The 16926-nt window shown below is 38.8% G+C and overlaps 1 protein-coding gene across 2 annotated transcripts in view; it reads right to left on the reverse strand.

The window, feature by feature from the left end:
- The window catches only part of TTLL5 (tubulin tyrosine ligase like 5), a 259783-nt gene that overhangs the window by 235580 nt on the left and 7277 nt on the right, over positions 1–16926 (reverse strand). For both annotated transcript variants that reach the window (XM_034993230.1, XM_034993229.1), the window contains exons 3-5: positions 16588–16700; positions 4772–4854; positions 3061–3167 (exon numbers count right to left, since the gene is read on the reverse strand). In XM_034993230.1, the coding sequence (XP_034849121.1) occupies positions 3061–3167; positions 4772–4854; positions 16588–16700 (303 nt within the window). The remainder of the gene's footprint in view (positions 1–3060; positions 3168–4771; positions 4855–16587; positions 16701–16926) is intronic.

Consider the following 16926-nt stretch of genomic DNA (forward strand, 5'->3'; position numbering starts at 1 on the left):
TTAATTGACACCTAAGATTCTTCATCAAAAATTTAAATTGGGGCATCTGGGTGGCTCAGGCAGTTAAGCGTCTGCCTTCATCTCAGGTCATGATCCCAGGGTCCTGGGACTGAGTCCCACATTGGGCTCCCTGCTCAGCAGGAAGTCTGCTCCTCCCTCTCCCACTCCCCCTGCTTGTGTTCTCCCTTGCTCATTCTCTCTCTCAAATAAAATCTTAAAAAAAAAAAAAAAACAACTTAAATTGTCCCAAATGAGCCAATGAATGATAAATATTATTTTAAAATAAAACCCTAACACTACCCTTTTAAGTATATTCCAGGGAACCTAAATAACATCAGGATTCAACAGCCAGCATACATTTTAAAAATATTATCAAAGAGAAAGCTCTTTTCTGTCAATACCTTTTTCACTTTATATAATACACTTTTTACTGAAGGTAATATATATGCAAAAAAGTATACAAATCACAAATGCAAAGCATGATGAATTTGGTCACCTGCGTGAGCACCCCAAAAGCCTCCTTTATACTCCCACGCAGGAATCATCTCCCAATCACCCTTGCTTTTACTTATTCCATGCCATTTCCCCCAAAGAATGGTTTAGCCTCATAGAACATATTTAATGCTTGCAGGTCTTTTATATCATAGCATACCTTCTCTATAATAAAATATGCATGTCAATTAATATGCATTATTTTCAAATTTCCTGGGATCATTCGGCTATAAACTACTTATGCTGGACTGACTATCATTGCAACTATTGTAGTACACAATTCATCAAAACACCATAAATATGATAAATTTTGATTAAAATGTATGTTATACCAATGTTAAAGTCTCCATTTTGATAATTATGCCACGGTTATAACTGATGTTAATGTCAGAACAAGGTAAAAGACAGAGTAACTATAATATTTTTGCAACTTTTCTAGCAGTCTAAAATTACTTAAAATAAAAAGTTAAAAAATCGTATTAAGAAAGAGTTGACGGGGCGCCTGGATGGCTCAGTCGTTAAGCATCTGCCTTTGGCTCAGGTCATGCTCCCAGGGTCCTGGGATCGAGCCCTGCATTGGGCTTCCTGCTCCACAGGAAGCCTGCTTCTCCCTCCCCCCTCCCCCTGTTTGTGTTCCCTCTCTCGCTGTGTCTCTCTCTGTCAAATAAATAAATAAAAAATCTTATTAAAAAAAAAAGAGTTGACAATCATATTGGAAATGTTTGAAGTTCTTGAATTCCTCTTGCATGTGAGTTCAAGTCTTTGGATGCAAACAGGAGAAACATAGCAGAAGCCACGAGACACAGTGCACCTAAATAACGGGTTGTTAATGTGCTCAAACACGCAAGGGTAGTACATTCAAGCAGCACTCAAGAAAAGATAGGATCAAATTTATTAATACTGATGAGTCTAAACTGAGAGAGAACTCCTATATACCTACGGGAGTATTTCAGAAACTATTAAAATAAAGAATATACTACTAACATGAATTTGGAATGCAGACTCTAGTGTGGGCTATTTCAAGGACTCTTTAAATGCCTGTTGAAAATAGATGCATCTGATTCACTTCAATCATCGAGTCACACATTTAGAATATCAAATTCACATCTTCCAGACGATGAGGGAGAAAATAAGGTTTAAATTGGTTTAAATTAAACTGGTTTAAATTAAAATAAGGTTTAAAAATCTCTGCAAATGAAGCTGAGACATCAAATAAAACTGGAACTTGTTATGAAGACTCAAAACAAACATTTATCCCAAATTATGAAGAAACTATTTGACACAGGCCAGGTACTTACACATGGTGATGAGATATAAGACAACAGAATTGAAAAATCAAGAAAGAAACTTCATTAGATAAAAATGAGAAAAGCATATAAGGTAACTGAAAATAAAACCTGTTAGCCTAAGTACATAAGAATATTATGTAGGACATAAGTCCTGGAAATAAAATAAAACATAACCACTGACCAAATAAAAAAATTTGTACTGGACTTCCTTCTCTTCATCAGATGAGTTGGTCATCTATCTATCTATCTCTCCATGGTTGAGTATGACTGCCAGAATAAGGTAGGGTTTCAGCATCAATTTTATTCCTATTTTCTTTTTCATGGATGAAAATACTAAGAAACTCTGGTCACAAAAACAGTAGCTAAGACTTCTACAGTGTTTACTATGTGACAGGCACGCACTGTTCTAAACATCTTAGATCCTGATAGATTAAACCCTCACAACAGTCCCATGAAGTCTGTGTCATTGGCAACATCTTTTTACCAACGAGGAAACTGATGCTCAGAAAGGTCATGTTTGGTGGTCACTCAGCAGAGCTGGGATCTGGGCCCAGGTAATTGATTACAGAGCCTATGCTTCTGGCCACTAGGCAGCATTGCCTCTCTAGGCTGCCGTTAACAATGTGATTGCAAGGAGTTTTCTATCACAATGACACTCAAGTCTTTGAACAGCTTCCTAGTTCTGTGTCAGAAAGTCACAAGATGATCTATCACTAAAAATTAAAATTAATAGTCTATCAGCTGACAACCTGATTATGTCCTCCTCTAGTTCCATTAAAAGTAAAGAAATGGAAATCACCACCATGACTGTCCTGTCTGGTAATTTGTCATTACCAGAATTCAATTCAACATCTTTTTTTTTTTTTTTTTTGGTACTTTTGTTTAGAACCCTGGAAATGTTTGCACCCAAGGACAATGCACCATATTAAGATTCTAAAGGGCCACTGTTTTATAAAGGGGAAAATAGTAACTGTGAAAAAAGGAGGTGAGAAGGGAGAACCCATCCATATGAAGGGCTCTCAAGCTGCTCAATTTTAAGAAAGAGAACCTACGGTATTTGCAATCCAGAAACAGTCTCCTTTAGGACCATCCATGTCTACACAGTCCTTGGAGAGGCTTCATATAATATATGCTTATGGACGTGAACACCTCAGTTTGATTTGCAGACTGCTGCCCTATATCACAGACTTCTTTTTTTAAGGTCATTAATTATCTCTGCTGGTTACATGCCCAATGTCAGGCACCTTTAAATGGAGCAAAGTAGCTACAAGAGCATTACCTGGGAAAGTGATTAACCTTTTGTGCTTCAGAGAGGGTGCGAAGTAAGAAGGGCTTCAGGTGGGATCCTGTCCACATTAGGTTATAGTCAGTGCTGCTTGGGTGAACCTGAGGGCAGATAAAAAGATTAAAAAAACATCAGAGATAGCCCCTCTCGAAAAAGAGAGACGGCAAGAAAGGCCATAGAGATTTTTCACCTACATAGCACAGTGGGTGTCCAGTTAGTATGTAAGCCTAATAAAATAAAAACTGAGTATAAAGAACACGGGGATGATCAAGTATAAACAATGGGACAGTTGGGGAAATCCCAGATGCAAAAAGTAGAATAAATGAATCCTTCTATAGAAGTCTGTGATGTCTCTTAACATTCTTGCATATCAAAGTATGAGAAGAGGATTCAACCCCACAACTCCCTTCTCAGAGTGTCCTTATGTCCCTGCAGATGATGGGTATAAAGTCTTGATCAAAACTAAAACCTTGTGGTAGCAAACTAACTTAGAATATCATCCCTCCATTCATTCATTCATACATTCATAACATTGATTTGTCTATTCATTCAACAATTACGTACTTGGTGCCTATCATGGGATACGTACCATGTTAGGCCCTGGAGATAAAACAGCAAGACAGGATATAAACTAGTATCAGAACGTCCTCAAAATGTCTATTTCAAACCTCAACCTAAGATAAGGAGCTAGCAACCAGACTTTTATTAATTATTTCAAAATATCTACAGGGTAAGTCTGCCCAGCATTTTTGCCTGTCCCTTTGATATCAATATCCCAATTTCCCCAATTTTCTTTGGGAATAACATACTACTTGGTTTTAAAAGACTGCCAGTCACACTACCCACCCCACCCCTTGCAAGGAGTGGATCCATGACCCAAGCTGGACCAGTCATACTATCTCCAGAATGTGATTCTTCAGTGAAGAAAGGCACAAGGACAATGAATGGAGTTGAGTCACTTCTATAGGAGTGCCTTGAGGAGACAGTCCTGATTCCTGTTCCCAGATCCCCAAGACTGTCCCAGGCTCTCTCTTTCCAAAGGCCTGCCTTTTCAACCCTTCCTCTGATTCTGCTACCTACGCTATGTATAACTTACCCACAAATTGTTTTTGGTTTAAGTAGGCAGAATCTGTTTGTGTTGCTTGCAATCAAAGAATCTTAATTAGGTATCAGACAATTCCTTATGGGCAACTCTGTCTCTACCCCAACCCTAAAATCATAGCAAGAAAAATGTGTGGGGTTTTTTTGTTTAAAAGAGAGAAAGAAGGGCGCCTGGGTGGCTCAGTTGGTTAAGCGACTGCCTTCGGCTCAGGTCATGATCCTGGAGTCCCGGGATCGAGTCCCACATCGGGCTCCCTGCTCAGCAGGGAGTCTGCTTCTCCCTCTGACCCTCCTCCCTCTCATGCTCTCTGTCTCTCATTCTCTCTCTCACAAATAAATAAAATCTTAAAAAAAAAAAAAAAAAAAGAGCGAGAAAGAAGAGAGAGAGAGGGAGGGAGAGAGAGAGAGAGAAATCCTGTGAAAATGTTTTCTATGTATTTCAAGGAGAAACTGATAAAGCTACTCAAAAATTCAATGCAAGCTCTGCATTATCACTAAGCATAGGTCCCATGTACCTTCTAGAGCTGCCCTGTTAACTGGTAGTCAGGTGGCTAGGATTTTCAGCTTTAGAGCAGACCAGGTGAGATAGTAAAAATGAGCTTACTTCATGAAATCCATGGGCTGTCAGAATGCTGCGTACCAGGCGACTATCTGTTCGCACAATTTTGTAAGACAAATGATAACGTTCTAAAGAAAAACACAGAATCAAATTCAGTAACCAGAAAGTTAACTGTAGAGACAAACCTAAAGTGTACAATGGTGGCTTGCTTAATGATACTCGATAACATATACTGCTCCCCTTATGCTACTATAAGCAGGCTGCAGATTACTTTGGGCCAAGGGTTCTTAACCTGAGATTCACTGGGGGTTACGACATCTGGATGGGGGACAAAATGACATCTGTTTTCACTTCTAGTTGACATTTAACATTACATTCAATTACGAAAGTAGGCACAAAGCAGAGCAGTGCTAGCAATGCCTGTGACCCCGCCACCTGTACATGCCAGGTATTTTAATATTATTTTACTGTTGTTACAGTTATCTCAAAATATCACTTCTCACGACATTTAAAAGTTATGGCTCGTGAACACACCTTCCACTAGATCATGTTCTATAATGCACAAATAAAAATGCATATATGTCACAAACTTAGTTTTTAAGAAATATTTTGATAATTCTGTTTCAATACAATTGATTTTGTTTATAAGCCTATATATTTCCTTATACACTTAAAACACATTATTTGAAGAACAGACCCACAGGCTTCCCCACACCGCCATTGCACATTTGGTCCACTGCAGAAAAAGGCTAAGAACCCTTGCTCTAAATAGCCCTCTGTGTTCAGTGATGCTGGTTACCAGTGATTCTTTTTTTTTTCTTTTAAGACTCCTTTTTTTTTTTTTTTAAAGATTTTATTTACTTATTTATTTGAGAGACAGAGAAATAGCATGAGAGGGGAGCACAAGTGCTCCCTTCAGGACAGGCTCCCGTGCTCTAGTTCAGCACAGTCCCCGCACCGTGCTTCACCCACTCACGTTTCCTGCCAGGCCCTGTAAGCATAGTCACCTCTGCCTAAGACAAAAGTCTGTAATCATGTGAGATTTCTATATATCCCCAAAGACTAACATTTAGTCTGGCCCATGAAAGGCAATCTCTTTCTATGCATCCCTACAAATTGTTTGAGAAAATTAGCTAAAAATTCTACAGAACAATTATTTTTAAAGATTTTTTTAAAGACTTTATTTATTTGAGAGAGAGCGCGTGCCTGCGCAGGAGCACGAGGGTGGGGGGGGAGAGGCAGAGGAAGAGGGAGAAGCAGACTCCCCACTGCGCGGGGAACCCAACGCGGAGCTATATCCCAGGACTCCAAGACCATGACCTGAGCAGAAGGCAAACGCCCAACTGACTGAGCCACCCAGGTGCCCCTAAATTTTTTTTTAATTAAGTAATCTCTGTGCCCAATGTGGGGCTCAAACTCACGATCCTGAGATCAAGAGTCACATGCTCCACTGACTGAGCCAGCCAGGCGCCCCATCTGCAGAATAATTTTTTTAAAGGACCGCATATTGAATACTTTCTGAATAAGAATAATACAGAAACTTATGAACAGGCCTTAGAACAAAATTCAGCCTCTACAGTCAAAGAGAAGCACACCTTTTTATGAATTTATGTGAAAATATCCATAAATCCCTGTTGCTACTTGCCCAGTCCTGGCAGGAACACCATGCAAAGCAGACACAGAAAGATTGGAATGAAAAGGCCAGACACTCCATATTTCTCATTCTTGTGGCAAACTTCTAAAGTCCAGTTACAGGGTTTCCCCAATAATCAATCACTATTATGTTGCCTTTGCAATACTGTTGTAAGAAAAAAACAGTTCAGGATCCTAGGTGTTTGCTTCGGCCCAGAGTAGAATGTAAGAAACAGTGCACTGCTTAAGAGTTGGTGTTCTGACTCCAAGGTGGGGAGGGAAAGCACAAGATAGGCCTGCAATATTTTGTTCTGCCAAAAAAGAAGAAAGTGCTCACTTTCTGGATAGGGAACCTGTCACAAAGATCTCAGTGGCCAAATTTAAGACAATTTCAACATAAACATGAATATGACAGAGAGAGACTATAACGCCCTTACTAATGAGTCCACACACTGATAAGAAGGTAAGAAGGTACAATGGTTTTCTATCGCTGCTAAAATAAACTACCACACACTTAGTGCCTTAACCAACACAAATTCATTGTCTGATTATTTCTGTAGGTCAGGAGTCTGACCCAGATGTCATCAAGGCAAGAGCAGGGCTGCATTCTTTTCTATAGGCTCTTTTCCTTTTTCAGCTTCTAGAGGCTGCCCTCAATCCATGGCTTATTGTCTCCTTCCTCTATTTTCAAAGCCAGCAACAGTGGGTCTAGTCCTTCTCTCATAGCATCCATCTGACTCCTCGTCTGCCTCCTTCTACTTTATTTTTTTTTTAAGATTTTATTTATTTATCTGACAGAGAGAGAGAGAGCGTGCACAAGCAGGGGGAGCGGCAGGGAGAGGGAGAAGCAGGCCCCCTGCTGAACAGGGAGCCCGATGGGGGACTTGATCCCAGGACCCTAGGATCATGACCTGAGCAGAAGGCAGACACTTAACCGACTGAGCCACCCAGGTGCCCTGCCTCCTCCTACTTTAAAGGACCCTTGTGATTAAGGTTAGCTGATTAGCAACCTTAATTCCACCTACAACCTCAATTTTCCATTGCCATGTCAGGTAACATTTTCACAGGTTCTGGGGATTAGAAGGTAGACATCTTGGCGAGGACCATTATTCTGCCTCCTATAGAAGGGAAAGCTCTTATTTACAGAAAATCCAGCTAATAAATGTAGAAGGAAAGAAAAAGAAAATCAGCATTTTACAAAAATTGTAAAAGTTCAGACTAAAGTTCATTTTAGTTCAGACTAAAATCAATTGATACCAATGAGTGAGAGACTACTGGGAAACAGAATATTCATGCATCTCCAAACATCTTTCCAGAGAATGCTTGTAACAAAGGAGAAAGGCACCCCTCCGATGAAGCAATCTGGTGAACATTATCTCAATGAGAAATCTGCCATCACCAATAACGCAATATAATAATATCACATCCTTCCTAATGTGATACACTGAGGACACAACTGCACTAAGTGATAGTCTTACAAAATTTTTAAACCTGAATCTAAACACATAGAAACAATCAGACACGCCCAAACTTAAGGACATCTGCAAAGCAACTAGTCTTGAAATCTCTAAAAATGTCAGTGCCATGAAAGACACACGCAGACACACACAAAGTCTGGGAAATTAGAAGAGAAATACGAAAACTATATACAATCTTTGATTTAGTCTTAGATTTTAGAAAAATAATAACAGCTATAAAGGTCAAAACTGGAACAATTGGGGAAATGTGCATAAGCACCATATACTAGAGTATTTTACCAATGGCAGACCTTTTGAGTGTCATCTCAGTACTGTGGTTATACAGAGGATGCCCTTGTGCTTACGTGACACTGCTGAATAAAGCATTAAGGTACAAAGTATTTGAACTAATTCTCAAATGACAAGAAACAAGACAAAACATTAACAGCTGGTGAGCACAGGGAAAGAGTATACATCCATTCAACGAAAGTACTATTCTTAGAGCTTGTCAAAAGGTTTTTAATTTTTTTAGATTGAATGTTTAGGAAGTGAAAGAAAGTCAGGTCTCTTCATTATGATAACTGTGATCACCGACATATCCATTTCTGTACATGTAAAAGCCAAAGCATCATCCATGCTGGAGACCAGAAGTGTGCCTGATTCCACGCCTGTTCTGCAACGCTCGCCTCACAGTACCAGGCCCTGGGGAAGGGAGTCACTAAGGCATGCAGAAAAACAGAGAATGATTAGCCGGGGACTAGGGAGGAAGGGGAAATGATAAGTGGAACTGCCAAGGGCTCAAATCTAGGCTCTACCACTTCCTGCCTGTAATCGTGAGTAAATTATTTCTCTATGGTCAATTTCCCCCCCTTGTCAAATGGTGTTGATAATAAAGGTACTTACCTCATGGGGTAGTTGTAAGCACTACATCAGTTAATATGCGTATAACTTTTAGAACACTTGTTGCTACATAGTAAAAATTTTTTTCTTTTTTTATTTAAATTAGCCAACATATAGTACATCCTTAGTCTCAGGTATAGTGCTCAATGATTTCATTAGTTGCATATAACGCCCAGTGCTCATAGTAAAAAATTTTTTAAAAAATATTAAAAATTGTAAAAAAAAAAAAAAGTAAAAACAAAAATGCTATTAATACTCTTTCTCCTACTTTTCCTAACATAGAAGAAAAATGCAATCATCACTACACTCAGTGACACAATACTCACAGTGTGTAAGTCGTAAGCAGTGACCAACTGCTTCTAATCCATACCAACTAACTATAACCCAACTCTGATACACTGTGCATGTTCCAAAAGGGGAGTGCAAGAAAGACAGGGTGGAATGACATAAATCAAGTGTGATTGCTGGGGATTTTAACTCACATTCATATTCTGTGTCCAACAGCCCTGTGTCCAATAATGCTGATAACCAGTTATAAACTGGTGACCCAAGGGCCAAATCCAGCCTGCAGACATGGTTTGTTCATTCTTTGTGGTGTTTTAAACATAAAACTGAATTAGTCGCTAATCTTTTAAAATTGAAAGAATTCATATAAAAATCTCAATTTCTGGGCTTCACTTGAAAGACCTGGCAACCCTGGGCTCTGCTCCCATGGCAAGAGTCAAATGGAGGCTTGCAACTATAAACTGAACCAGTCCCACTGCCCAAGAAATAACCACCTTATCCGTACTTCCTTCCATATAAAAACAAGAAGCAGGGCGTGGTATTGGTCCGACTAGCAAACTGCCAAACATCTGCTATCTGAGCCTCTGAACATGCACGGCATCCATTCTACCATGAGACTACAGAATTTCCTCTTCTCCAACCACTCCTGTGTGCATCAGGAGGCAACCTAAAGTGCTAGGACTCCTGGCAAATTCCAGGACTGGCAGCAACAGAGCAAATTAAAACAAGAAACCAATACTCTGTCAGCACAGAAGCACCTAGGGAGTGATGACATGCCCTAAGAGGTTTGGACAAAAATAGCCTGGGAAACTAGAATGAAGATAAAACGGACTTTTTTTTTTCTACTTTTAGAATATAAGAATAACCCTTTCAATGGCAATACAGTGTAGCTTTGCCTTACTGTCAGAAAATGAGGTCTATACCTGTACTGTTGAATATGGTAGTTGCTAGCCACGTATAACTACCAAGCACCTGAAACGTAACTAGTGTGGGGCGCGCCTGGGTGGCTCAGTCGGTTAAGTGTCTGACTCTTGATTTCAGTTTATATCATAATGTCAGGGTCGTCAGATCAGCCTTGTATGGGGCTCAGCCCTGGATGTGGAGCCTGCCTGAGATTTTCCCTCTGTTCCTCCCTCCTTACCTCCCTTTCTCTCTCTCTCTCCTTCTCTAAAAAAAAGAAAGAAAGAAATGTTAACTAGTGTGACCAAGGAACTGAATTTTTAATTTTAACTTTATTAATTTAAATTTAAATTTGAAAACTGACACTTGATTCAGTATTTGGAAAACTTGTTTGGAACAACCTGAACATATGAATTTACTTTTTCAACTACAATACTTGTAAAATCTAAATACAGATTAAAAACTTCTGATGAAAATTTTGTACCACAGAGATTTTACACTTATAGTGTAAAATATATACTAGATGTCAAATATCTTTCTTTTAAGATTTTATTTATTTATTTATTTGAGAGAGAGACAGAGAGCAAGAACGAGAGCATGGGGGGTGGAGGGGGAGAAGGACAGAGGGAGAGGAGAAGCAGGCTCCCCGCTGAGCAGGGAGCCCTCCGTGGGGCTCGATCCCAAGACCCCAGGATCATGACCTGAGCCAAAGGCAGATGCTTAACTGACTGAGCCACCCAGGTGCCCCTAGATGTCAAATATCTTAATGAATTTTTCTATATTGAGTAAATGTGGAAGTGATATTTTGGATTAAATAAAATATATTATTAAAACTAATTTCACATATTTTTTTTTAAGATTTTATTTATTATTTGTCAGAGAGAGAGAGCGCAAGCAGTGGGGAGGGGTAGAGGCAGAGGGAGAAGCAGGCTCCCTGCTGAGCAAGGAGCCCGATGTAGGACTTGATCCCAGGATGCTGGGATCATGACCAAGCCAAAGGCAGATGCTTACCCGACTGAGCCACCAGGTGTCCCTATTTCTATTAACTTTTTAAAATAAGGCCACTGGAAAACTTACATATCTAGCTTGTATCATATTTCTATTGGACAGTGCTAGCCTACACAAATGCAAACTTACAAAGCTGATACATTTAGAGGCAATTTATAAAATGATGTTTCTTTCTAGGAACAGATTACCTTAAACTGAAATTATCTCTCTTGTCTCTAAAATGCAATCCCATTTACATGTTCAAAGTGTATGCAATTTTGAAGAAAACATGGAGATAGTAAGGAAAAAATATATTTCTGGAATATTTCACAAATAAAGCATATGAAATCATACTGTACCAAAAATATTAACAGTAAATTCAATGAAACATTTAACAGATAACAGAAAAAACAAGGCTGGCATCTAACGCTCTAAGATCAGCAGAAGATAACTAATGCCCCAGAAACACTTCTCAAGGGGATTTAAACACAGGATTATGATCTGAGCAGATGTATGTCAGCTATTTGAGAGAGGAGGGGAAAAAAAAAAAAAAAAAGACCCAGAGTATTTAACAATTCAGAAATCTGAGGCAGCAACTAGGAAACACTCATTCTAATTGTTCTTTTCAGGGGCGCCTGTATGGCTCAGTTGGTGAAGCATCTGACTCTGGCTCAGGTCATGATCTCAGGGTCCTGGGATAGAGCCCCACGTCAGGCTCTGTGCTCAGTGGGGAGTCTGCTGGAGATTCTCTCTCTCTCTCTCTCTCTCCACCTCTGCCCTTCCCTATTTGCACTCTCTCTCTCTCTAAAATAAGTAAATCTTTTTTAAAAATTGTTCTTTTCATAAAGGAGGGTCTAGAAAATTATGAAACCTCAAAGAATCAGAAAGATACAGAAAATTCAAAAACAAAGTTTGAGAAAAAGTTCAGCGGCTTTTTCTTTAATCACAAGAATGTGTAAAGGGAAAAAAAAAAGACACAAGTTCTAAAAACACAGGGACTGGGCGCCTGGGTGGCTCAGTTGGTTAAGCAACTGCCTTCGGCTCAGGTCATGATCCTGGAGTCCCGGGATCGAGTCCCACATCGGGCTCCCTGCTCAGCGAGGAGCCTGCTTCTCCCTCTGACCCTCCCCCCTTCTCATGTACTCTCTCTCATTCGCGCTCTCTCAAATAAATAAATCTTTAAAAAATAAAAAAATAAAAACACAGGGACTGCTTGAACAACAGGATGACAACACTGATGGATACTAATTTCTAATAAATGTCAGGTACTCTAAAAAAGTCTGCTTATTGGCATGGAATACAGAGATTCATTTTTGTGACAAGCAGACCAAAAGAAGTATGTTTGGGGGAGATTATTTACTTCTGTTGTTTTTACCTACCTTTGATGTTTGACTCCAATTATATTGAGAGGAAGTTTCTTTGCAAATGTTAGCAAATCTTCAGTTCCTCCAAATTCAGAGAACATGAATGAACCATATCCCTTTAAGTAGTAACCTAGCAACTTGCTGAGGGGATTAGAACACAACCCTTGGGGAGGAAGGATTCAAATCCCAGAAGCAGGTGTTGACTGTCCTCTGAACTCCTGCCTTATTATGGGGCAAGAACAGACCTTAAAGTCATTTCACAGTAGAACAGATCCTATTCAACAAGTAGAGTAAATAGCACAAATTTTGAGTGCCCACTATATGCCAAATATTAAATGATCTCATTAATTCTTACAATGCCTGCAAAATAGCTATTATCTCCACCTAACTAATACTAAAACAGGTTGAGAGAGTTTAAATGATTTGCCCCAGACTCACAGCTAGTAAATGCCAAAGCTGGGATTTGAACCAATGACTGAGAAACCACGTATAGACTCTTTCCACTATATCACACAGCAGTTCAGATCCATGGTACTGTAACCTCTGAAGATAGCTACAGGCTAACCTAGAATTCAGAGCACTGCTTAATATCACAGAAGATTAGAGATAAATGAAATTGAGGATAAAAAACAATAGAAAAAATAAGCAAAATTAGAAGTTGGCTCTTTAAAATGATCAAAATTGACAAACCTTTAGTTAGACTAAGAAAAAAAGAGAAAAGATTCAAATTACTAAAATGAGAAATGAAACGGGACATTACTACTGACCTTACAGAAATAAAAAGGATTACATAAGAATACTATGAAAAACAAATAAATAAAAGAATACTAAAAATAATTATATGCCAAGAAATTAGATAAACTAAATGGACAAAAACTAAAAACACACAAACTACCAAAATTGTGTCAATACAAAATACAAAATATGAATAGACATACAACAAGTAGAAGTTGAATCAGTAATCAAAAACCTCCCAATAAAGAAAAGCCCAGACTACATGGATTCACTGGTGAATTCTATCAAACAGTTAAAGAATTAACACCAATCCTTCTCAAACTCTTCCAAAGAAGAGGAGGGAACACATTATATAAGGCCAGCATTAGTCTGATACCAAATCCAGATAAAGACATCACAAGAAAACTACAGATCAAAATCCCTTATGAGTACAGATGCAAATACCCTCAAAAAAATAACAGCAAACCAAATCAAGCAGCATATTAAAAGGATTATACCATGACCAAGTGGGATTTATCTCAGGAATGCAAGTATGGTTCAACATACAAGTCAATCAGTGTAATATACCACATTAATAGAATGAAGAAAAAAAATCTCAACGAATGCAGACAAAGCATTTAACAAAATCCAACACCCTTGCATGATAAAAACACCAAAGGAATAGAAGGAAACTTCCTGAACATGATAAAGGGCATTATGAAACCCACAGCTAACATCATACTGAGCAGTGAAAGACTGAAAGCTTTCCCTCTAAGATCAGAAACAAGAAAGAGAAAGATGCCCACTTTTACCACTTCTATTTGACATTGTACTGGAAGTTCTAGCCAGAGCAATTAGGTAAGAAAAAGAAATAAAAGGCATCCAGGTTGGAAAGGAAGAAGTAAAATCTCTACATGCAGATGACATGATCTTATATATAGACAATGCTAAAGAATACACACACACACACACACACAAACTATTAAAGCTAATAAATGAGTTCAGCAAGGTTTCAGGATCCAAGATCAACATATAAAAATCAGCTGTATTTATGCACACTGGCAATGAACAACTCAAAAATGAAATTGAAAAAACAATTCCATTTATGGTAGCATCAAATAGAATAAAATAATTAGGAATAAAGTTAACCAAGGAACTCTAAAACTTACACACTGAAAACTACAAAACATTGCTAAAAAAATTAAAGATGATCTAAATAAATGACAAAACATCCCATGTTTACAGACTGGAAGACTTAATACTAAGACGGCAATATACTCCCCATCACAAGCCCAACACCCTCTTTGCACAAATGAAAAAGCTGATCCCAAAATTCATATGGAATTGCAAGGGATCCTAAATAGCCAAAAAAATCTTGATAAAGGAGAATAAAGTTAAAGGACTCAACAACCCAATTTTAAAACTTAGTACAAAGGTATAGTAATCAAAACAATGTGGCACTGATATAAAGATAAACATAAAGATAAATGGGATATTAAGAGTCTAGAAATAAAGGGGCACCTGGGTGGCTCAGTCATTAAGCGTCTGCCTTTGGCTTGGGTCATGATCTCAGGGTCCTGGGATCAAGCCCCGTATTGGGCTCCCTGCTCAACGGGAAGCCTGCTTCTCCCTCTCCCACTCCCCCTGCTTGTGTTCCCTCTCTCGCTGTCTCTCCCTCTGTCAAATAAATAAATAAAAATTAAAAAAAAAAAAAGAATCTAGAAATAAAACCATACATCCAAGTCAGCTGATTTCCAATGACAGCACCAAGACTATTCAATAGGGAAAGAATAGTGTCTCCAACTAATCATGCCAGGACAATTGGATATTCACATGCAAAAGAATGAAGGTGGACCCTTACCCTCACACTATATAAAAAAATTAACTCAAAATGGATCAAAGACCATTTAGCTCTAAATGTAAGCACTTAACCTATAAAACTTAGCAGAAAGCATAAGGATTATGACCTTAGATTAGGCAATGGTTCCTTAGATATGACACCAAAAGCATAAGCAATAAAAGAAGAAATAAACTGCAAGTCATCAAAATGAAAAACTTTTGCTTATGAGAAAACACTATCAAGAGAGTAAAAAGACAAACCAGAGAATAGGAAAAAGAATTTGGAAATCATATATCTGATAAGAGTCTAGTATCTAGAATGCATAAAGAACTCTTCGACCTCAACAACAAAAAGTCAAACAACCCAACTCAAAAACAGATAAAGGCAGGGTGCCTGGGTGGCTCAGCTAGTTAAGCGTCCGACTCTTGATCTTAGCTCACTCAGGTCTTGATCTCAGGATCATGAATTCAAACCTGCATTGGGCTCCATGCTGGGGATGTGGAGCCTATTAAAAAAAAAAAAATAGGGGCGCCTGGGTGGCTCAGTCGTTAAGCGTCTGCCTTCGGCTCAGGTCATGATCCCAGGGTCCTGGGATCGAGTCCCACATCGGGCTCCCTGCTCGGCGGGAAGCCTGCTTCTCTCTCTCCCACTCCCCCTGCTTGTGTTCCTGCTCTCGCTATCTCTCTGTCAAATAAATAAATAAAATCTTTAAAAAAAAAAAAAATAGGCAAAGGCTTTGACTAGACATTTCTCTAAAGAAGATATACAAATAACCAAGAAGCACATGAAAAGATGCTCAATGTCATCAGTCATTAGGGAAATGAACATCGAAATCACAATAAGATACCACTTCACACCCACTAGCAGAGATATAATCTAAAGAACAGAAAATAACAAATGTCAGTGAGGATGTGGAGAAAATGGAACTCTCCTACATTGTTGGTGGGAATGTAGAATTGTGCAGTCACTATTCTATCCCTTGGCAGGTCTGTAATAAGCTAAACATAGAATTACCAAAAGACCTAGCAATTCCATTCCTAAGTAGAGACCCAAAAGAATTAAAAACAGGTGTTCAAACAAAACCTTGTATGTGAATCTTCAGAGCAGCACTATTCACAATAGCCAAAAGGTGGAAACAAACAGCAACCGATCAATCAACTGGTGAATGGATAAACAAAATATGGTACTCCATGAAAAGGAACGAAGTATTGATATATGTTACAACATGGATGGACCTTGAACACATTATGCTAAGTGAAAAAAGCCAGACACAAAAGACTACATATTGTATGAGTACATTTGTATGAAATATCCAGAACATGCAAATCGAAAGAGACAGAAAGTAGATGAGCAGTTACTATGAGCTGGGGTAAGGGCTCATAGGGAGTAACTGCTTAATGGAAATAGGGTTTATTTTAGGATGATGAAAACGTTCTGGAACTAGACAGTGCTGTGGATTGTACAACACTGTGACTTGTACTAAATTCCACTTAGGTATACACTCTAAAATGTTTAAAAGGGTACATTTTGTTGTCTTTCATCATAAAAAATAACAGTAACACATGCACACATAATTCTGAAGGAAAAAATTCAAAAAAGAAAAGCAATTTAAGATGCAAAAAATTTAAGAAATTCCAAATAGTCCTGAAGTATAAAAAAAAATCATGAGATTTTTCTCATGACCAAGGCCCTTTTCCTATTTACATGTGATATCAACTTCTGTAAGACGAGGTTACCGGGGCCATGCCCAGACCTGCCCGCCATGGGGGAGGCCACACCTACCTCCAATTACTCGAATATTGTTGTCCTTTGTCAGAATAGCCTCAGCATGGAACACCAAAACTGGAATTCTCCGGCAGCCTCCAGTCCACATGATACACGGATGATCCCTACAGCTGTAACAAAAGGCTTTTATTAATTGACAGCTCAGAATCTGAATTAAGACTGAAGCAGATCACTGTGGTTTGCCACTTAGCAACTTTCCCTCCTCCTAGAACAAGAATCCCAAATGCCCCATGGGAAACCATTCAGCTCCCATGCTTAGTCATGGGGTCTAGTTAAGATTAACTCCATCCCTGCTGCAGGGATGGGCTTTGATTGGCCTCAGCCAATCGGGGCCTT

The sequence above is a fragment of the Mirounga leonina genome, unplaced genomic scaffold (assembly GCF_011800145.1).
Source record: "Mirounga leonina isolate KUSES-001 unplaced genomic scaffold, KU_Mleo_1.0 Mir_82, whole genome shotgun sequence".
NCBI classification, from domain to species: Eukaryota; Metazoa; Chordata; class Mammalia; order Carnivora; family Phocidae; genus Mirounga; species Mirounga leonina.